At 37.4% G+C, this 23,508-nt stretch overlaps 1 protein-coding gene across 1 annotated transcript; it reads left to right on the top strand.

Annotated features, from left to right (window-relative positions):
- Positions 1 to 662: 662 nt before the first annotated feature.
- Positions 663 to 22,944, top strand: LOC124222773 (uncharacterized). Its single transcript, XM_046634109.2, has 6 exons — positions 663 to 806; positions 1,968 to 2,019; positions 17,583 to 17,641; positions 18,243 to 18,580; positions 18,679 to 18,987; positions 19,570 to 22,944. The coding sequence occupies exons 1-6, from the start codon at positions 737 to 739 to the stop codon at positions 19,576 to 19,578; spliced, it is 837 nt and encodes a 278-aa protein (XP_046490065.1). The 5' UTR covers positions 663 to 736; the 3' UTR covers positions 19,579 to 22,944.
- Positions 22,945 to 23,508: the final 564 nt, after the last annotated feature.

The raw sequence follows: 23,508 nt of genomic DNA, 5'->3' as shown, positions 1-23,508 counted from the left end.
TCCTAGTCGGTAATCTTAACATTTTGGTGGTCTCTGTTGATGAAAGAATACGTCTGTAGGCGTTTCGTGGATAACCGTGCATATTTTTCATCGTCTGAAAGGGGAAATGGAAGAGGTATTGATACCGGTATTATCTCACTTAACCATGCTGGTGTTGCTAAATGCATACTTAGTGGCTATTCTTTCAAAAAGTCGGTAGGTTACCATTAATCTCTTCAGTAGGACATAGTTACTCAAAGTTTGAAATAGCAAACTTCGACGGAAGATAAAACAAACGTAAGTATGTGTGCAATCTAAATTGCTCGTAGATTCGACATTACCGACTATGACGACCCCACCCCCAGCGAAAAATAGAAAATGTAATGTAACAGAAAATCTCTTGAAATAAAATAACGTAAGAACTTATAGATACCGCCTACTCAGCTACTTAAAATTAAATCACTACAAAGAATCAAAATCCACAACCACTAAGTCAAAACTGTCATACTGACTGAGCAGGTAAACTCGTAAGGTAAGTATGCGGTGCTCCTCTATTCGGTTGGATTCTGAAGATGGCGCCACTGTACGAAAATACAAAGATCGCGGATGCACTCTTCGCATTGCGGCGGGGGCACGGCGAAAGGTGACTCATGACGTACGACGCGTGGAAAAAGAGGGGGGGAGCCGGTTGCCTTGGGTGCGTTTCCGTGGCCGTTAGGTCGTCGAGCGGTCGACAGCTCGCATTCACGATTCAAACATGGCAGCGGCTACAAGCGTCGTGGTACTCGACCGAGGGAACAATACCACCTGCACGATTAATCTACACGGTGTGTGTTTATCCTATTGTTATAGAAATACGTAGCGTTTTTTTTATTATTCGGTTTACTTTTTTTTCCCCTGGTTTCCGCTGATAATTTTCTCATTTATCCATTCCCCCGCATCTTTCTTAATTTGTCTGATATACGGGATCATTTTTTGCCTTCTCCGAATGAATAAAGTGTTCGTTTCGTTTGTTTTGTTATTTTATTGGTTTTTTTTTTTTTTTTTTTTTTTTTTTAAGGTTAGGATTTTTCAAAATCGCACCAAACGGCTGTACGTCGGCTCGCAAATTCGAAAAAAATGTATCTAGTTACCCATGTAAAGTTTACCAATGAAAACAGAAAATAAGAGAAACGGATATTGGCGATATTAAGTGCGCTCCGTTTTAATTGGTGCTACGGAATCACGGCAGAGAAATGACTATCGCAATGGGAATGGAACAGTGATAGTTTCTGATACGGCGAAGCTCTGTACATAAATGCATAATATACAACAGTTCAAGTGTCCTTTACGCATTTTCTATTGCGGAATAATTATGTCACAATTACACGAGGTTTTTTTATCTTTGATTTCATTTTTTTACTCACATATCGTTTATTTTCAATATCCGTTACTCGCGAAGTTTACTTCTTCTGTGATCTGTGTTGTGTTTGTGTTTTGTTGTTTTTTTTTTTTTTTTTGTTTTTTTTTCTAGACCGTGTTCTTTTGTTTTTCCCAACCAAGGAAAGATGGGAAAAGTATAGATGAGAAACTCGATTATACACGTAGAATAAAACTCGATCTAGATCGTCGCGGTAGATTTAATCGCTTGTAAATAGTTGACAGAAAATGATACACGGAATTTAGTTTACGCACTCATGATAGACGATGAATTTTTCACATACATATAACATAAAACAGAAATTGTTCAGCTAATTCGAACAATTGAAGATACATGATGCGAAATACAAATGCAGAATATCCTTCACGTGTCCTCTTAAATTCTAAACACACACATGCAAGCACTATGAGTGATAATTACTGACAAGGTTAATTGCTAACCGCTCCGCGAGGCTTTCAATGAGAAATTAATAATAAGATTGTACAGAAACGAGTCGAAGGATTGGGGGAAGAAAAAAAAAAAAAAAAATTGAAACCAACTATTGTATAACTTTTATTTATAATTTCAGGAGCTACCGTGGTCTCCTGGCGAGTCAACAATCAGGAACAGCTATTCGTCAGGTGAGTTAATTTATTACCGATTTATTATCCTCGTGACGCGTATTCCCGAAAAATTTTCATAAATATAATTTCATCCACAGGATATCGAAAAACACGACATTTTTAAATCATTTTATACTATGCGTCACGATCGGCGTTTTAATTTCTGTTTTTCCCCGCCGTTTTGTAAACGCGCGAGTGTTCGAAGAAGAATTCGACAGAAAAAACGCGTGACCAGATGACAGACATATTAAACTCGAGATGAGTTTCAGGTCGTTCAATAGTTTTTTTTTCCTAAGTTACTCGTGATCATCGATGCATGTAAAAGGCTGTTCAGGTTGCGTTCTTTTCCTGTTTTCATCGTTACGCCGTCCTGTTGTTTTTTTTTTTTTTTTTTAGTTACCCCTACCTACTATATATTTTCATTCTTTCATTCGCCATTCGTATTTTTCGTCTTATCATACGGAAAATAAAAGTCGCTGTAACACGATTTTTATTTTATATTTTTTCTTATTTGCTTCATGTCTTTCTTCTCTCACGAAATATCACCCGGTAGAAAACGATGCAAATGTGTTTAAAAAAAAGACCTGCCTCTTACCCACGTTCATTAATTGTACGAAATTGGATTAACAGTTTTTGTAAGGATTATATTTGGATTAAGCCACGTTTTTAGCAGAATGTTAACAGACGTGTGTATTTGAATATTTATACAAATCCGGCCATTTTATTACATGTTAGTCCCGCATAATGACGTCACGATGCTCGAATTTAAACCCATCCAAACGCTTCTTACTTTCATATTTGTTTGTATCACAGTATTTGGTACTCGACGTAAAAAATATCATAAAGGAAACAAAAAAAAAGAAAAAGAAATTAACCACGCAACAACGAAATTGAAACATTATCAATGCGATATCGTTAATTTAGACGACGAAAGTTGGAATGACATCGTTTTTCGATCCCGAGAACGTGGAAAATTACACAAGTATAAATAATTTTTCGCAGGTACAAAACAACTGTGTCAATAGGTATATAAAAAATATAGAAGATAGATAAGATATGACGAAAGAAAAAAAAAAAAAAAGTGAATAAGATAAGAAAGACACTACGAGTTAAGTGAAAAATAAATATGTATAGTATTTCGCGCGTGTGATATACAATCGCGTGTATGTATATGGGGTATTCCCTGTAAAAATTAGCAACCCATGTACCTCACCCCCTTCAATTGTGATCATTTTTTAGTATAATTTTCTTACTAATCTAAAAGGGTCTCGAGAATTTTCTCAGATCTTCTTCAGCCACTGGTGAAGTTTATACAAAATCGCAAAACCAATTACGAAAACACCAGTTTTAAAAATCTTTAATACAATTCACACCGATTCTATGATTCGAAATGTGATTTTTGAGCAGCAAACGATAAAGGGATCTCAATATTTACTACATTTGTCGCAAATTTTTAGTTTTCCCATTTCGGAACTGCGTTTGCTTATTTTTTTTTTTTTTTTTTTTATATGCCTCGATTTAGATAGATTGCAGAATCACATTATTTTGACGATTCCGTGATCTATTTAGATCGGGATGTAGTAGAAAAAAAAAAAAAAACGTATTCTGACATGAAAAAACTACAAACTTGGGGAAAAAATACTAAATATGGAGACCCCATTACCAGCGTGGTGCTTGCAAATCAAATTTCAAATTATAGAAGCTGTGGGAATTTTTTATGATTTCATACAATGGCATTTTCGGACTCGGTTATTTCGATTTTCTTCAAATTTCACCAGTGGTTGAAAAAATAAAAGTGAAAAATATTTCGAGACCTTTTTGTATCGCTGTGAACATCATACTAAAAAATGATTAAAATCGAACACGATGAGGAGGTACACTTGGGGACAACGAATCTGAGACGGCTAATTTTTTACACCAGACAGTTATGTTGGCAACACAGCGTGTTGAACGTGGGTTACGTTATGTTCATTGAGATTGAGTTTGTTGCTCCGCCGACTGTGGCGCTGTAGGTTTCTCAGTATTGCCAACATAACTGTCTGGTCTAAAAAATTAGCCGTCTCAGATTCATCGTCACCAACTATAAAAATGTGCTACTAATTTATCGTGGAATGCCCCACGTAAATAAGTATCAAAGTTAAGGATCTAAACGCGGGTTTGATATCCATAACATATCATAAAAGCACGTGTAATCGAAACAACGCGCAGAGAACGTGGCAAAGAAGTTCCAGTTGGCACGCATGATCTGTGTAAAGCACGTAACCTAACCGCATGAGTAACGCGTTGCGTTCTGTTTTCTCGAGTATCGAGACGACGAAATACGAGGACGAAGAGGACGAGATGATGGCGGAGAAGGTGGGGAGATTTTTAAAGAGAGCGTTCGTCCGCCGCCGTTCCTTTTTTCCTATATATATATATATATATATATATATATATATATATACACCCTGGTATACTTATGGACGGCGGAAAAAGGAACGAAAAACAAAAAGTAGAGCGAAAAAAGGAGGGAAGAAACGGGGGGGGGGGGGGGGGGGGCAGCGGTTAACGCTGCGATACGTATGTACGTAGCTGGTATACCTCCGTACTCGCGGTCTACGTCTCGACATTGGGAAGCGGCAGTCGGGGCCCCCGGGCCCCTTTTTTCCCCTCCCTTCTGTCCCTGCGAGGGACCTTAAGGCCGCAGCATTCGCCTCCGAGACCAATCATCTCGTATTATATATGTGTATGTATACACGTGTATATGGGGTATTCCACGCCAATTCTACCTGGAATTTTACGCGATTTTTTTTATGATTGTTCTCACTTTGAAAGGTACTTGGTTTTTTTTTTTCTCGTGTCAATTTGAATTTTATAAAAAATTTTAGAAACTATTTTATCGAACGACCAAAATCAGAAATTTGAAAAAATTCTGAAATATCCTCTGCCAGGTATAAAAATATTTAGGTTCGAACCCGGAGTGGGCCGATTTTCCCTTCTTACTGTTTTCAAGTTTTATCTGGAATAGAACGTTAAAAAAATAAGAAGCGGAAGTCATTTTACTACGGATGGTTACTGAAACATTTTTATATGTCACATTGGATATTTGAAATTTTTTTCAAATTTTTCGCAGTTTTTTTTTTCTCCATTTTGCCAATAAAAGAAATTGTAAATGTCAAAGTGGCGTGGAATGCCCCATATACACATACTTACGATTGAAGTAGCGGTTAGGACCCTTCCGCCGGATGTTAAAACTGTAGGTATGAAGATGTCTCGAGGACAGTTTTGAAATGTGTTTCACGATCGATTGACAACAAAAGAACCGACGGGTGGAAGTCAAGAAGTAGAATGATTATAAGGGCCGTAATATCGAATATTTAAAGAGGTGAAAATTTAATTTTTAAAGCATTGAAATATGTAGAAAGCCAACGCATAGAAAAGATATATAAAAAAAAATAAATAAATAAAAAAGGTTAGAATATAAAATGCCAATATGTAGAATCTTCAGAATTTATCTTGACAGTGTAGAATCGTGTACCTACAGATTGTAGATCTTGTCGTTCTACGTTTCGACATTTCTGGATGTTACCTTTCTATGCTTCAACTTTCTGTATCGTCAATTTTTTATACTTGGACTATTTCTACATTTTAATCGTTCTACGAATTTGAATGTTCGCATCACTGAAAATTCTATGTTATTTTGATGATAACTTGCGCGTCAGGATGATATATAATTGTTTGAATAGTTGGCCACGCCTAACTTTGAACCTTCCGCACATTTGAACTTTTGTTTCGTAATGTTATTGTTTTCAACTTGTTTTTGTAGCTATGCTGTACGTTTGATACTCCATCCTTAATTACGATCCTTCAACTCTCGTCGTCTTATTTCTTGTGTCAAAAGTTCAGCGAAAGGTCGCTCACGCCTGAATAATTTTCTACAGTTGAAAACGACCTACAGACAAAAATAACAAAAAAAAAATAACAACAAAAAACACCTCGGTTGGGTTACGTATTTGCAATAAATTAAACTATCACAGCTCGAATTCAACTGTACAAATTAACTGTCCTTGTATCTGCAGAAATGGTGATTATAATAATTATATCGCAACGAATATATTTGTTCATATTCACAGCAAAACGAGATTCTATAACGTTTTTTTCGTTTTCAATTGGCACGAGCGAAATTTTGACATGCAGAAAACGAGAATAAAAAAAGTAATTCAAAAAAACGCCAACGGGCCATTTTATTGCTCGGCAATCGTTAAAAGAAGCAAGAAATTCGATATTCGTTTGCGAAAATAAAAGGATCGCGACGTTAAATTTGCAAAAAGATGAAAGAAAGAAAAAAAATAAAACTTAAAATCGTAGAAAAGTCAATGAATAAAAAGCCAAGCAACAGAAACGTCGGAGTTCCAATGCTTTGATATTCTGGTTTTCTATCCTTTACCTTTCCACATTTCGATTTGTTAAATATTGCAATTTTATTTCGTGTTTTCGAAAACTCGTTGTTGCGGCCGTTCCATTTTCTAATCCTACATTCGAACCCTCATTTGCAGTTTGTTTTTTATTTATTTATTTCTTTTTTTTTCTTTCTCTCTTTTCTCCCGTTCCACACCCCTCGGCAAGACCTCCTAATACACACAAAATGGAAAATTAGTACGTAACGAATTGTGGACACGATGAAGAAAGAGACGCGGATAAATATCACCAGCAATATAATTCAGCTCGTGACGTAAGGACGCGACTTTTTGGAAAGCGAGCGAGAAACTTTCGGAGGGATTCTAAACACGCAAACTCTCCGGTCAGGGCCTCCGGTGTTTCTCCGAAGGGTCGCGCCTATTCTCATAGATCATCCTTCGGGACGGAGTGAGTGTAACACGAGCCATGTGGCATCAAACTCCGTCGTTAACTGAAACTGGAATAACACCGCGACGAGGTTCACGCATCCATTATATCTTTCATTATACGAATTACAATACGTCTTGTTATTCCGACATGCAGGATTTCGTCTCGTCTCCGCGGAATTAAGACAAAGCCACATAAAAAAAAAATAATGTTGGAAAGAAATCAGAAAGCACGATTAGAAAAAAAGAAATGGAACTTAGTTTTAGATAAAATCTGGGGTTTTTTTTTTTTTTTTTCTTCTTCTTTCTTTTCGTTGGCCATGGTACAAAATCAGACATTCTTCCACTCTGCCTGTGAAAATACGGAAAAATCGGAGTTGTAAATGACTGGAAGTTTAAATCCTGAAGAAGTCGGTGGAATTTATCTAATTACTTGAAAGATTTAAGTTTGAACGTTATATTTTTATAATTTTCAAAAATATAATACTTGACGTAGGTTGAATCTTGTGTATGCCTTTTGGATTGAAAAGTTTCCCGTAAGAGAAGTACAAAGACTTTAATATAAATGAAATATAATTTGTATACAATTGATGATAATATTTTTGTTCGTTGTGTGAATTTCGAACGGGCGCAAAAAGTGTTTGTAAAAAAAAAAATTACAAAATTACAGACGTTTACAAAAATTACACAATTCTAGATTTTTATCTGGAAAACCTGACAGATTCAGGGAAATTTCATAAACCGAAGTTGGTGGAAACTCTGAAAATACACGGATTCAAATTTTTAACAGTATAGCAGTTTGGCTCGTCTTCATTTTGCGATACGATAGAGATTTAATTGATTGGATATACTTATTGTATCGATTCGAATTGATTTGAAAATATGTATAACGCCATAAAATTGTTCACTTTTTGATGATTATACGAAGTACCGTTCAAAAGAAACGACGAAAATTAGACGAAAATGTTACGAGGCTGAAGACAGTAACATTGATGTATCGAAACGTTGAAACAAAAATTACTATTTTTCACCTTTACAATAGCTCAAGAAGTTGATTTTACAAAATCTGTGTTTGTTGATGCTGTATTAATAGTTTACCAAAAAAATTTCAGATTTTCCACTCCGTATTTTATTATTTTTCTACCGCGTCTTGTCAAAAATCACGACGGTGAAAAAAGGCTGAATTTCGAGTCTGTTGAAATCGAGGAAATTGAAACTCTACAAATTTTACCACCTGGACAATGAAAATGCGGTGAAAAAGGGGTGAGAAAAATTCGAAATCAAAGCTGCACAAATTCTCTTATCCTTTACTCGAGTCGATGCACCCTTTGGGTAATATTCGGGCGGGTCTTGAGGCGACGATCGTGTTATAGAGGGCCGGTTAGCAGAGTGTATTCTGGCCCGGAGTATCCGCTGTAAAATAGGGGAAGCAAACCACCACAGAACTCGCGTGGAAAATCCCAGGTCAACGAAGTGTTGCAGCAGGTAACGGATGGCAAGAGGAAAGATAAAGGAAAGTGGAGGAAGGAGGAAGGAGGGATGGGCTGTTGAAAGGAAGGGATGGTAGGGCGATGACGAAGGGTTTGGGGGGGGAGAGGGGGGGACAGATGAAGAGAGACGAGCAATGCACCTAATGATGCACTGCAGCAGCCGTTGCTCGAATAGTTTTTGCCCGTGCCCCCCATTCTCTAGAGAGAAATGAGAGAGAAACTTTGAGGATTCGGATTCTTCGCTTGGATCACGTCCCTGCAGTCTGCAGTTTCAAGCTTGAAATTAATCTACGGCAGGGGTTGAAAAGCACAATTTTCAAACGACGCGGAAATCTGATAAATGCATTAATTTTCAACATCGAAATACATTTCCAGTCGTCATTTTTCGTTACCGAATGATTATCCAACGGCCGAATGGCCCGTCGCCTGTTACGACGTAATGCGCATGCGCTAAAATCTGAGAGTAGTTGTTTGCCAAGGTGGCCAACCGTCAGGACCGAAACCTCAAAAATTTTGACAGTTTTAATCGGCAGTTGTGCTCAACACCGATAGCTGTCAACGTTTTTCAGGTTAAATAGATCGCGGCAAACTGTCGTCTGGATTTACGACGGTTGGCCGCCCTGACGAACAACTGCTCTCGAATTTTAGCGCATGCGCATTACATTCTGTCGCACGACGGACCATTCGGCCGTGTTAGGTAATCACTCTGTGTATATAGCGCTGGGTATATAATGAAACGTGAGTTTTGTAGCTTGTGAAACCAGAAAATCTGATATCACCATTGTTATTGATGATGGTTATTCGCACGATATCTTCTCGGTAACTATTGCGGCGATTTGACGTTGGTGTAGCAATAAATTGATTTCAAGGCCTTGTTTAGTTGAAAGAAAGAGAATATAGTAAACCAAACAAACTGATTTCGCGTTGCTATTACCGGTAAATGTATCACTGGCAACTATAATCGCACAAATTTATCGTCGCTTCATCTTGCAATTCAAATAATATTCGAACAATCGACGTAACGATACCCAGTGTAACAAAATTTTCTAGTCACTAAAATCAAATGGAATTTTTCAATTAATTATGAACGTTAAAATACCGTACGTACGAATGATTTTTTTAACCCTCCTCCAATTTTTCTGTTTGATTTTTTTATTTTTCACGCTCGACTTTATCTTCTTTTCACCTCTGACGAAAAAATAGAGGAAAAAAAAAGCGGCATTTTTTTTTAACTTTGTTGCAAGAACGCAACGCGCAAGTCGACGATAAACTTACAATTAGACAGAATAAGGAGGGAAAGCTGATTTGACCGTGACAGCCAGACGTGTATATAATTCGCGAAGCTACGACGGTCAGAGATCGGTCTCCGTAGCCTCCGGCTTCTCGGGTACGAATCACGTTCGAACAAAGTCTCTCGGTAGCATCAGCAACAGCAACAGAGCACAAGCTTAACCAGCGGCGGTATCCAGCTGAATGGGAATGCTGTAGAATGTCGGCAAAAACGTCCGCAGCCACTGAAATCATTAGTCGATTGTGTGCAGGACCCGGCGAGAGAGCCGCGTGTATAACCGTACACACAAACACGTACAAAAGGGTATATATATATAGGGTATAACGTGATGTAACGGGTGACGCGCGATTTTCGAACATCGCAACCAGGGTCGCCAACAAACGAATTTTTCTTTCCCCTGAGAAGTATTTCTAAAATCCCTAAAATAAAACTAAAACCCCTAAATTGGACAAATGTTGAAAAATATGACACAGGTAGGAAATGTAGGAATCTATTCTAATATCTAGATTTTGGAGCTAGTGTATAGGCAAGTATTTTACAAAATTATTAAAAAAAAGTAACTAATTATTAACAACATCGATTAAAAAAAAAAAAGTTGCGTTGAACAACTGTGAAGCTGATCAGGTGACTGTAAACTGATTGGGCTTTATGCGGTTTACCACCAGATATCGTACCTATGGTAAGATATTTAAAAAATTAGAATAACAAATTTAATATTCATATTCATGGGGAAAAAATTTTATGTAATTGAATAATAAATTTTTTTTCTGTCTCGGAGCAAAATTTGTCAAGTCCCTAAAAAATCACTAAACATTTTTCTCCCTTGAAAACAACCCAATCGCAATTATTTCCCCTCCTAAATTTAGGGGTAAAACATCTAAGTTGGCGACACTGTTCGCAACGCTTCACAAAAATTCCGCCAGAGTGCGCGCACTGGAACATGGAATTGATGGAAGAATGCGAAAAGGTTGCAGAAATCAGAAGTTTGAGGTTATAAAGTCCGGAATGTTAACGGAACGATGCAATATTTTAAAGAAATATCGATATTTCGCAACTTCGGAATTTTGTGAAATTCGGCGAATCGTAATAGAGCAAAACGCGTACGTTATTTTGGAAATTCAACTCCTCCAGTCATTCGAAAATGGCAAAACAGCTGTTTTGGTTCCTATAATGTTTCGCTTCGTTCAGACTCGTGTAGAATTTTGAGCTTTGGTTAAGAAATTTTTTTACGGAAATTTCGATTCTACAGCAATATGTCGCACGAATATATTATTCTTTTTGTACACATTTTTACTCAGTCATAAAAATTTACTCGTACGAAATTAGCAGGATCAACTAATTACTTTAATTGTAGTTTGTTTGAAAGGTAGAAAATAATTCACAAGCGACATTTTCTTCTCTTACCCACTTCAAAATTCAATCTTTGCTTCAAATTTCTTCTCTGAAAACTGCTATTTGTTACAGTAATCCATTTTTTCGAATAAAAGAACGTGAAAACGTTTCAAAAACGATTGGATATTTGAAAAATTAAGATAGATGAAGAGGAAACAAAACTAACAAATAAGATGTGCAAAAAAGTTTCACTTTTAAAAGACGTCCAAAACTATCACCACATTATCCAACAAAGTACTGTTCAAGATTCATTCCAACAAAAGCAAGAAAGGAAACAAATTCTAAAACTCTTTAAAATTCACGATGAATAAGCTGTTGCAAGATTTTCGAAAAATTCAGTGAAACGTTGATAATTAATTGTTTCACTGTTAGAATTTAAAGGAGAAAAAAGAATGAGAATCAGGGATTTAGAATGTAACTTTTTCGTGAAATTTACGTGTTTACCTGAAAACGGTGAAAAATCGGTTCGACGATCGATTCTTAATTGACCCCAACGAGCAGAGATGGGGGGAAAAAATTTGGATCGATGGATCGAGCGAAGAAAACTGAAAAAGAAGAAGAAGAAGAAGAGAAAAAAGGAGGAAAAGAAGAGACGACATCGATCCTCTGTACATGTGTACCGTGTATCTATATGGATAAATTCACCGAAGATTCCTTTCCTATTTTTTATCCGATCGTACGTACCTTTCTGCTGCAAAGGATAAAAGAAGCGACGGTGAAAAAAAAGTAAAAAAAAAAAAAAAACTGTCGAGTTTTACGAGCGTGACTAATTATTATGCTCGCCCCGGTTGTTACGCCCTGACTTCAAGTCGATCTAAATTTGTTGTATAGGTATGCAGGCATCGATCAATTCGCTCTAGGAATCGATTCTCACTATTGTTCACCGGCAAAAAGGCGACGTTTTAAATCCGAAGAAACGACACGGAAAAATTGAAAAAAAATTAAACAAATCGACGATAATGGAACAGAGAAATGCTCAGAAATAGGAACAGTTTTATTTTCCTGATTTACAATCGTCTTTGGTTTCTTATATTTCTATATTTTTTATTTATTTATTTTTTTAAAGTATTACGCTACCATATAAGGATATTGTTGTTGCGGTATTGTTTATAAATATACCTATCGTCAAGCATCTAGAATTTACGCGAGGATTTAATTTATTTATATATTCTCCACGCTTGTTACGATAATTGGAATTTCCCAAAGTTTGGATACTTTACCGAGAGACGAAAAAGTTCACATTATACTTATTAAAATGGCCGTCCATCAGTCAGTCCATGTGCATAAATGTGTCATTTTTACTGAAAGTGTCCTTGCAATTTTTGTAATAATTTTTAATAACCCCGAAGACGAAATTAAATGCTGATATTAGAATCCTGAAACACCGGAATTCTTCGATGCGTTTTACGATAATTCGTGTTCAATATTCTATTAGAAATAAGGAAACGTCGGGGATTTACAAATTTCAGGTTTTATAGCTGCCCTGAATTTTCTATACAACGACCAATTCATTACTACAATTTTTGTCATTTTTCAACAATTTTTCGAGTCACAAATTGTGAGATCGTCCAGTCTGGTATCAATTTTGATTTATTTTTTTCTTCACGTTTACCAATTGTTCAATTTTCTACATTAATGAATTTTGCCAAATGTTCAACATTGGCGCAGAAATGGCAACATGCAATTATCGTTCAATTCACACACGAATACACAGCAGCAGAGTATGCGTTATCGTTGTAGAAACAACGAGTCAGTCCCGAGCAGCGATATAATTTCCGTACATAATAATATCCAACGAAAGCTATGATACGAGTTAAGGCGGTGATATGAGCTGATTTAGCGGCCCTTTGTCAGTTTACAACGTTATATCGTATAATGTAAGTTGATAAGTGGTCGCGTGGGCTGCGTTATATGCTGCAAGAATTCTTGAGGAATTGTTATATCCTCAACCGCGGCTCGGTTGACTCTCTGACAACGATTACGATGTTGCAGCAGGTGATTGCAGCTGTATCGCATGCAGGGAGGTACGAGAAACGGACACTTTGTGACACGCGTCTGTATTCACAATTATTTCTTACTTTTATGTCTGCTTTTAGCAGGAATAATTGTATCGAAACATCAGTTCCTTTCGATTAGTACCTACCTACCGATCAAAAATCTAGTAACAACACTCGTATATCATAGTGTTTAAATCCAGGATCAGAATACCTGAACAGATGAGATAAAAATCGAGCCCCTGCGTGCAGCAACAATTTAACACGGGTCAAATTTTGAACAACGAAACATTGGTAAAGTATTTGTCAACCTATGTTGAGGTGTTTTAATGAAAAAATGGATCGTTTTTTGTTTTGACAAAAATTGTCCTAACTTTTGTTATCCAAAACTTAACTCGAGTCAAGTTGCTGTTGCTCGTAGAGGTTCTTATTCGTTGTTTGAAATTTTGGAATACCTTTCAAATTTACTGTCAAACAGAATTCATAATACAATTGGTACAGTTTACCAGATTCAAAGGTGCGGTTCGACTTACAGACCAATAAAACTGCGAAACCATTCTTGACTTGTGGAGGTAATTCAGGAACACCCCAAGGATACTGTATAATCGGCGTCATTGGGGTGTTGGTACAACTTATACACCTATGCGTTGAACCGTGCTAAGGGAGCGGGGCGTATAAACAATACATGTATGCATAAGGTCTTGAGAGCCGGTGCAAGCACCCCGGAGCAGCTCGACGACCGCAGAGGAGTTTTTGCGTTATCCCCAGGCTTGAACGCCGGCGACTGAGTCAGGTTAGGTTCGTCGAAACCTGCAGCACACCCTCGTATCCATCCCGTCCCGACCACCGACTCCAACGACGCTATAGCACAGAACTTTGTTTAACTAAGCAGAACAAGAACCAGACCTATTTATACCGAGATGAGATGGAGGGAAGGAGAGGAGAGGAGAGCAAACCACCGTCCGTTCTTCTTCTTCTTCGCTAAAGTCTGGAAATCGGATTTCCACCCTTTGGTTTAATCTGGTATTTCTCTTCATACAGCAATTAGGGTACTGATCCTGCAGGTTTGGTATAACTTCACTTCCGAAATCACGGATTACATACAGTGTCTCACGATGCAAGTAAGTAAGGTGTGTCAGGAACTGAAAACCGATTTTTCCTCAGTCTGCGTTACAGAAATCATGGATTCTGATTCAGATTCAGCATGCCGAATCCCTCTGATTCATTGGTGAACAACATTCGGTAATCTGCTGTCAGAAATTATGTGAAGCTATTTTCATTGTCACTCTGGCTTGTTGTCGTAGACATTCAATATTGCCGAATCGTGCTGTACTCCAATTTTCAACTGCTCGGGTACTCAATGGTTAATCTTTGATATCCGGAACAGATATACTGGATGTCTGTGAACTAACAGCGTTTTGGCGTTTGTAGTACAATACCGAAGATAAAATGAATCGTTTTTAAAGTTCAGACAGACTTCGAAATAGGTTGAAGTGCCGAAGTCTTTCGGCTGATGTTACCACTAGATTCTGTATTCCATTCGATCGATCTTTCGGTAACAGGAGTTTGAGGAAACTCACTGACCGAGCAGTGGACTGAAATGTACTGACTCTTCAGTGTTAGACATAATCAGCTAGCTGATTAGACAGTGGACTAGGGTTAATGAAAGTGCTGGCGATGATGTCTGTGACGTTACTGCGATAGTGTTTTGTTTCTTTAGAGAACTTGATTCATGATTTTTTGAAGATGGTAAACTATAATACAGCATTAACATTTTGACGGTACAAAGTAATGATTTTCCTTTCATCGTTTTGTTGTGTCGACGTTACTAACTTCATCATCATTCAACATAACACTTCCTATTCCTGTTACAGTTGCGTTTCAAATTACGAATGAAGCATGGAATCATCACTGTTTCAAATTTGGAGAGTCTAAAATTGAAACATTTGCTCTTACGGTCTATAATAATCATGGATGATGCAATGTGCCTCAAATATCTGATATACGAGATCCGAAGAACACGAATAAAAAAAAGTTCGAAAAGTCCCAGAACAAGGTGTCGTCAGTGTTGCAAATCGAAAAAAATTCTGCTGAGTAAACGCGAGTGATGCATAGAGAAAAGTTGACCACTGAGCCATAAAATTAGAATTTCGAACAAGTTTTCTAACTAAAGCAATCGGAAATGATGGTATAGGGCTGCGGCTAACCCGCGTGTGATCTGCGGACCGAGACCATGGTGGGCCGATGTATGTCCCCCAAATATCGATTTCGCATTAGCGAACTCCATCAAAATAGTACGCTTCCTCTCATACAGATATAAGTGTGTACAATCTGTGATGTATACATTTAAAGTCCGGAGTTTACTGTGAACACTTGAAAAGCATGCATGCCCATCATTCACAACGTCATCGAATAGCGATATTTCCAACGCCACCAACGCCGTCCCCCACATTCAAATCAGAGAATTCAAACAGCCTAGGTGATTATCCGGGTGTGTTTGCTCATCGTTAGTTAGTTTTCCATCCGAAAATGAGCTCGAAAAAGGTTCAACAAAAGTGACAGTAACGAAATGGGGGCTTTTTGTAATCGGGGCTACCTCTGCTGATCTAGTAGAATTTTTGTGGTACCGTCCCATGGTTTCATTTTGTTCGTATCAACGAATGACTAAACGTTTTTTATTCCACCTCACTTCGTGATCCGACCAGTGTAAAATCATCATCGAAATATTCAGCGGTTCCGAGTCCGAAGACGATCTCAACCTTAAAGAATCCTTTCCATCTTGAAGAGAATCATCGAGAATAATCTGACAACATTCAGGATTATTCTTGCTATAACATGGCGACTTGAAAGGTCGATTTTTAACCTCCGAGAAGATACTACATTTTAAGCGTAAATAAAAAACTCGGAATGATTCTAAGCAAGTTCTACAAATTGGTCAACCATATTCGTACACCTTGCAGCTATGACGAAACTCCCGCATGACGAAATGGCCTTCTTTTAAACTGGACAGATTTCGTTTCTTCACTCTGCACTCCCAAGAAATATTCTCCGGTTAACGCTGCTGGTGCTGCAGACTCTGGCTCCAGCTCCGGCTTCAGCTCCGGCTTGGTCGATGGTGGTTGGAAACTGCGGCGCCCACAAAAAGCTCGGCAGACAGCAGAGACGGTTTTTGCTGGGCATCAGCATCAGCATCAGCCACTGGCACTGCCTCCCTTTCTCTGCCCCTTCGTTCCCCTAGTCTCCTCTCCTCTCCTCTCCTCTCCTCTCCTCTCCTCTCCTCTCCTCTCCTCTCCTCTCTTCTCTTCTTGCCTCCTTTCCTCCCCGCAGCTTCCTGCGTGTGTGTATGCCTCCGTGTGTGTACATGCACACCATCCACTCTTCCACTCTGTATAACTACTCTACCCTTCCTCTTACACTTTGCACAGGCTTGAACAGGCTATAACCATCATTTGCGATCGGTATACCAACTCCGAAACCCGACGTGAGTTCCTCAGGTTTCAAATATCCCCCGACGAAATTCGTGAATAATTTATCCCATCCATCGGCAATGCAACCCTGCCTCTCTATAAATCGGCTTCTTTACACCGTTTCTCTGGACGCGTATATAATACGAACTACTCCACGATCAGTTTCAATCTCGAGTCATCTTCAATATCTGATCGTGTGAAATGCTTCACTTTTCATTCTTTTCAATGTTATTTCACTGGTACAAACACTCAGATTTCTACCCGAGGCTGCAACAGCGCCGATGGTCGAGCTGATGATAACGTCTGGAAGTTGATGCATGGCACATTGGACAGTGCGAATGGACACTGGAAGGATCATTATTCAAACCTGTCGCATAGGGTCCTTAGAGCGTTGAGAGTGGAAAGTCGAGTCCACTTGCCCCTGCTAACACTTAGGGCTGGTATTATGTTCAAAGCAAATCTAAGTCGCAGTTGAAACATAAGAATGCTCCTTCATGGACTATAATGGATCCTTGGAATCTCTAGCTTTGGAAGAGGGGCAAAGCCGCTTGTTTAAACTTTGACGATAGTCGCTCTTCATCGATTAGTCTTCCGTTTCCTTGAGATCGAGTTATTTGCTCGAAAAGCAAGAATGTTTTCGGTGTATTCACACTTTGCTGGCACGTGCAGCGGATGCGATGACAATGAAGGAATTTGCGCAATGGGGAGTAATGCGGAGCCGATCGTCGAGGCGTGAAGAAGAGTCTCTAGTACAAGCGGCCACAAAACCCATAAGATCGAGAAAATCCATTATTAAGTTTTCATCGAGCACCACCTGTTCCGCCTCACGATCAGCGGGAAAGCAGTGAATAAAATCGCGTCAGGATCGGAGAACCAGAGCTTCTTCGATGCTCGCTGTATGTAAAGAGATTTCGATCAGAATTCGAGATTAATCTCTTTCAGAATTAGATTTCTTTAGATTTTCTCTCAGCCTTCGACGGGGCGATTTGCTCTCCGATTAAAAGACGAAACCTCTCTGCCTCGTTCTAGTGATTAATTGCAATCCAAAAGCTATTCCAATTAGCTAATGACAATCAAGGCTCGAACGACTAAAACGGAGATAATTCTCATTATTTTTGTTTCAGTAAGCAAGCTGTTTTCGATGGGAAGAAGGCGATCAGAGGCGGGATTCCATTCGTATTTCGTAAGTATAAATTTATCATGTTTTTACGATTTATAATCACGTTTGCAGCGAGCTCGATATCCCCAACATTTTTAGAAATTTAATTACTGAACTTAAACATCCCAATAATATTACCAAAATCATGTTACAATTATTATTTTCAATGATGGATGGGTGGATGGATGGAAGTCCCTGATGTTAATGGTTTGTACATCCTTTGAAATGATTTTTTGTCAAGATTAATCGTCTCATAACGTTGTATAACGAGATCACGAAGTTAATTACGAGTTTCATTTGCACAGTGGAACGTGAATACGTTTTACAGTAGCTTCAATTTGTCGCACGTAAGACTTTTTTCACAATCCAGGTCTCTGCCGTGAAGTTTTTATGTTAGCATTTCAGTGTTCGGTACACTCATGCAGCTTCGAATTGTATGACCATCTATTTCCTGAGAATCCTATTTTCTCATCATTTGGAAAACAAATCTCCGATTGATAAAACTTGTCTGTAATGTTTCCTTTCATTGTCCTCGCAACATCAAACTAGCAGTTTTTTCCAACAGTTTCTAACATTATGGCTTCCAATCTCAGTGAATAATTGTTAATCTTATATAAATTCGCAGCCCAATTTGGAGCGTGGACGTTCGGTCCAGGTCATGGATTCGCTAGGATCGTTCGTTGGAATCTTGAAAAGTCACCAGAACGTCTGCCAAGCGGTGATATGGAAGCGATATTTTCAGTAATGGACAGTGAGTTCACACGCTCAATGTGGAACTATCCGTTCAGGGTTACGTACAGGCTGATACTGCGGGAAAAGGAGCTCCACTTCAACATCGGGGTCTACAATCCCAGCAAGGAGCACACCTTCAGCTTCAATTTACTTCTCCACACGTACTTCAAGGTCCCAGATGTAAGGCGGTGTCAAGTGACTGGACTGCACGGATGCACGTTCATCGACAAGGTTTGACATATCCACCGATGTCCATCGCTATAAGCTTGAGAAGAAAGGCCTGAAATTTTCATTCGCATTCACGTTAACATTACATGTATAATTTTCAGACAAGGGACAATCAAATATTCCAAGAAGGCAGGGATGTCGTTACCATTTGCGAATGGACGGATAGAATCTACCAAAACACACAGCCGGAACACATAATCACCAACGTCGTCTCCGGCAGGAAGATGAGAGTTCAAAAATACAACTTCCCGGACACGGTGGTTTGGAATCCGTGGCAGGACAAGGCTCGAGACATTCCTGACTTTGGTGACGATGAATTTCCAAATATGATATGCGTCGAAAGTGGACATGTCAGCAGTCCCGTTATGCTGTTGCCAGGGACCGCCTTTGAGGCTAGCCAAATTCTACAGGTAAGTTGAATTCGTTTTCTGCGACTCTCACAAACTTTCAAAAAAGGCACGGTGTAATATCATGATTCGACAAATTTCAGCGGTGAAACTATGACACATTCAGGTACAAATTCAGACTCAATATTCACTCCCAAAAACGCATTATCGTACAAAATGTCTTGACCAAGCATTCTATAAGCCTGCTAGTGTCTTGCTATCTTCGAAAGACGAGTCCTGACCGAGAATCTTTCAGTTTTACACGACACCAAAAAGATCCTTAATCTGTTTTCCAAAGTCCAAATCCTGAATTGTAACCGGAAAAATGTGAAAATCTAGAATTCACATCAACATGATCTGGGTTTATTCGATTAATGATCACTTTCGCTGGTCGTTAAATTATATTTAGATTAAAAGAGGTGATCTAAATGACCTAACGGCAATTTAAAACATGTGACACCACATGAATGGTGGGTTTATTTCATATTCTCAATTTGGAAACTGACTGCCGGTCGCCTTTTGTAAACAGAATGACCCAAACGAGTATCGTCAACTTCACAACTTTTCATTCTCGTTGATAATATCCTCTGTAATTTTCTTGCATAGGTGATGTGAGCGGAGAACGGACCATCAAACGGGCCCAGTTCCTCGCTTCCGGTAACGTCGACCAGAGCCATTGCATCGCATGTTTGGCTCTCGGAAACGGAAAACAGCCTTTGGCCCTACCAAGCGGAGTTCGAACCAGGACCATCGCCACCACAGCTATGTCGAGAGAGACACTGTAACGCTCGACATTGCTCGATATGTACTCTAAACCTTTGAATATCCAACCGTATAAACAACGATAAGCCATGTGTGAGAGACTTTTTACTATAAAAAGTTAGGTTCATCATATCTAACTGTTATTCTTGCCAGCAAGTTGATATGCAAATAAACTTTGATGATGCGCTGTTCATAGAATGACTTGCGTTGAAATTATGAGATATCAAAGTTTTAACTCCTACTCGTAAGTTTACAAATTCGTATTTCTCATCAACTTGCCAAATTATTCAGTATTGATTATTTTCAAGATTCAATTCAGTACTAAAATATGCGTTCCATTTGTTAGGAACAATCTGATTTTAATGATGCGACGTATTTTTCGGTTTATATATATATTCATAAACGAAGCTGCGGCGCGCAAATCACTCTTACAAAAATATGGGGGTGAGCAGGTTTAATAATGTATAAATAGAGAAATGGAGAAAGAAGGAAGAAAGGGAGCATGAAATAGCGTAGATAAATTATAAAATGGTTTAGCAGAGTACCGGTGACGTCGGTTAGTTGGGCATATAGATTGAAAAAAAAGCGTTTTTCGAAATATGTACGTTGGTCGATTCTAAAATTAATTCTAGTATAAATAACGAGTAATTGAATTAAGGTAATTGATAACCCACAATGTATTTTACACTTATTATGCGCGTTGATAGCAATTCCAGAGTTCCAACACGAAAAAAAAAAAAAAGGGTAAATGTTCGCATACATGTTACGTTTGCTTACACGTACTATAATTCGTTACCTTGAATGCATTCCCGCTAAGTAAAAATTTCGCTAGGATATTATTTTTTTTCCCGCTTTTGTCACCGACGAAAAAGATGAAATTTCTATTTTGTAACAAGTACATATTGCCGTCTATCTCAACGTACAAAATATACCATTCCATTAGAAATATATACATACGTAGATCACACAATGTTGTATATCCACAGAACAAAAAAGGAGATGCGATACAAGGTTGACTGTTAATATTATATTATCACCTTTTATCATTACTATAAAACACGTTTCCGGGTGTATGAAATGTTTCTTCCGCATTCGAGCAAAAAGAAAGAAGACAACTTTAAATTCAATATATAGAGATGGTTTTCTTTTTCTTAGAGATAAAGATGAAAGAAAATAACTAGCAATTTTCAATCTTTCTTCTTCGATATATCTACCATGCATATTAAAAAATTGTTTATAAGGTGGAAAAACTGGTCGATCATCTGCAAACAACACAATATGATACATTTATGGTGCTATAATAATATATATAATACTATAAATAAAAGGAATTAACTCTTTTTTAAACTACGCAAACTTGTACGTATAGTGAATAATTTTTATAATAGGAGTTATAAACCGTCAGTTTGACAAATTTATTAGCGACCGGTTTTCTTGTTCCCCTGAAGTTACGATCTAATACTCTCTTCTTCAAATCTAGGCCAGCAAGAGAATATATATATTGGTGAATATAATTAATGATATGAGATAAAATATAAATTACAAATGGGAAAAAAACAAGTAACACAGTTAAACTGGCAACAAGTATACGATTAACAACAGATTTAACAACGATTTTACCTTCTACCGTAAAGGTTCGTTTATCAAATTAGGTAAATAGTAAAGAACGAACATGAGATTAATGCATACGTGAATCATACGTACTATGTTGAAAAATTCAATAAGTTTTTCTTATCCTAATTTTATGATGAATGTATTTCTTATTGAAAAATATATATATATATGTATACACATATATATATATATATATATATAAAGAACGTAAGCAATCTGCAGCAGTTGGTGATAGCGGCGGTGCTCAATTATTAGCGAAACGAAATACAGAGAAAACTCGTTCAAAGAGTGCCATTTTCCGTACTGTTAGACGTGTAATTAGAAGAATTCGATCTATCGTTTTCTCATATCGTTGAAACAAGAGACTCTCTCAACAAGATTACACGTCGTTCAAAGAATTTTACTAACAAAATTATACTTACTGTATGTTGAAAGCTGAGACAAACGTTTCCCCCAGTTATGAACTAAATTTCATTTAATAAAATTGTTCGATTATTTTATTCATGTGTTCAAAAAGAAAAAAAAAAAATGATTTTTAGATTATAAATAACAATAATATGCGATCGTCCATCTTCCGCGAAGGGACCGTCAATTAATAAGACATTAGTAGCTCGGATGCCTTAATTTCGTGTATGAAACAGGATACGTTAAAAATAATAATGTATACGATGAGACGCACCCTGTTCCTTTTTTAAACGTGAAAAATTAGTCCTATAGAGCGTATGTGAAAAGAATCTTTTTCTCACACTTTAGTGTTCCAATTTATTTTTCTTTCTTTCATTCCCATTCTCTAATATATCGCCAAAGTTCCTCGGTTAGTTTGTATACTCACATAATAAGAAGAAAAAAAAACATAAAAGTTAACGTTTGACCTACAAACGTGATAATTTCTGGCGTATGTTTATAATATTACGTATTATAAGTGAAAGGTCTGGTGAAGTAGTATGAAAAAACGTAAAATAAAAGAGACAAACGAAAGAAAAATCGACACGAAGGAAATATACCTATGCTTGGGTACGTTTTGTATACATGCCTGCGTGTGTATATATATATATCATATATATATGGATATGCATATGTAATACAGAAAGTACGGATATAGACCCGAGTGATTGATTAAGCAATTCGTAAGAGTTATAGCAATAAATTTCATTACCGTTAGCTACGTAGTATTTAGTAGACAAAAGAGTAACAAAAAATGAATAAAATAATGAAATATTTGATAAGGGTTTTTGGTCTTTAGAGGCTAGACAATATTTTAAACAATTTTAATACAAGAGAAATAATGTAATTCTTCTTTCCAACTGTTACTCTTAATTATGATTATTATTATTATTATCATTATCACGTTTTCTTTCCCACGTCAGCGGATTATAATATATACATATATTTACAACGAAGTAAAACTCAACGATCTTCCACGAAGGACGAAATGAGAATCCGATCGTATGCGCGTACTTAGTCGCGAATGTAACGTTCCTTTTGTTATTCAAATTTGCTAAGAATTGAAAGCTTATAAAATACGGCGATCCTTCGTAATAAACAATGCATTTACACATTACCATACCATAGCATATTAGTATGGTATACAAATTAAACTTAAAAGGAATAAAAAAAAATTCCATCACGATATTGTAAATGATTAATGAATATGTTGATTAAATGTACTTTGGGAAAGTGCAATAAAAAAAAAAAAAAAAAAAAAAAAATTACGTGAGAAACTGTTTACTAATTTTCAGTGTTTACTGTTGTATAACAGCATAATCCTTGCTCCACTCAATCAGCACAATAATGATAAGAACGTGTTAGTAATTGAGGAGTTCCGCGTAGAAATTAAAAACTATGCAACTATTCGTTACATGTAAATTATTTATTCATGAAGACAGCTACTCATTGCTCAAATATGAATGAATGTATTGAATGAACTCAACCTGATTGAAATTCTGTTAATCAGAGTTTATCAACGACAAAACTGGGGCAGTTCAATGTTGAGGGGATTGAAGCGAAAATTTTTTGAAATTGGAATCTTATCGAAATAAATCAAAGATTTCCATACTTTGAGAATAATGGAGATTGAAACGGTTGGTGAAAAGTTTGTGATCACAAAACAGAGCTATTAGTTCTTGAATAGTAATCACTAATGAAGATCAAGGCTGACACAGAAGTTGA

This window comes from Neodiprion pinetum, chromosome 7, assembly GCF_021155775.2.
Source record: "Neodiprion pinetum isolate iyNeoPine1 chromosome 7, iyNeoPine1.2, whole genome shotgun sequence".
NCBI lineage: Eukaryota > Metazoa > Arthropoda > Insecta > Hymenoptera > Diprionidae > Neodiprion > Neodiprion pinetum.
This window is presented reverse-complemented; position numbering and strand designations above follow the sequence as displayed.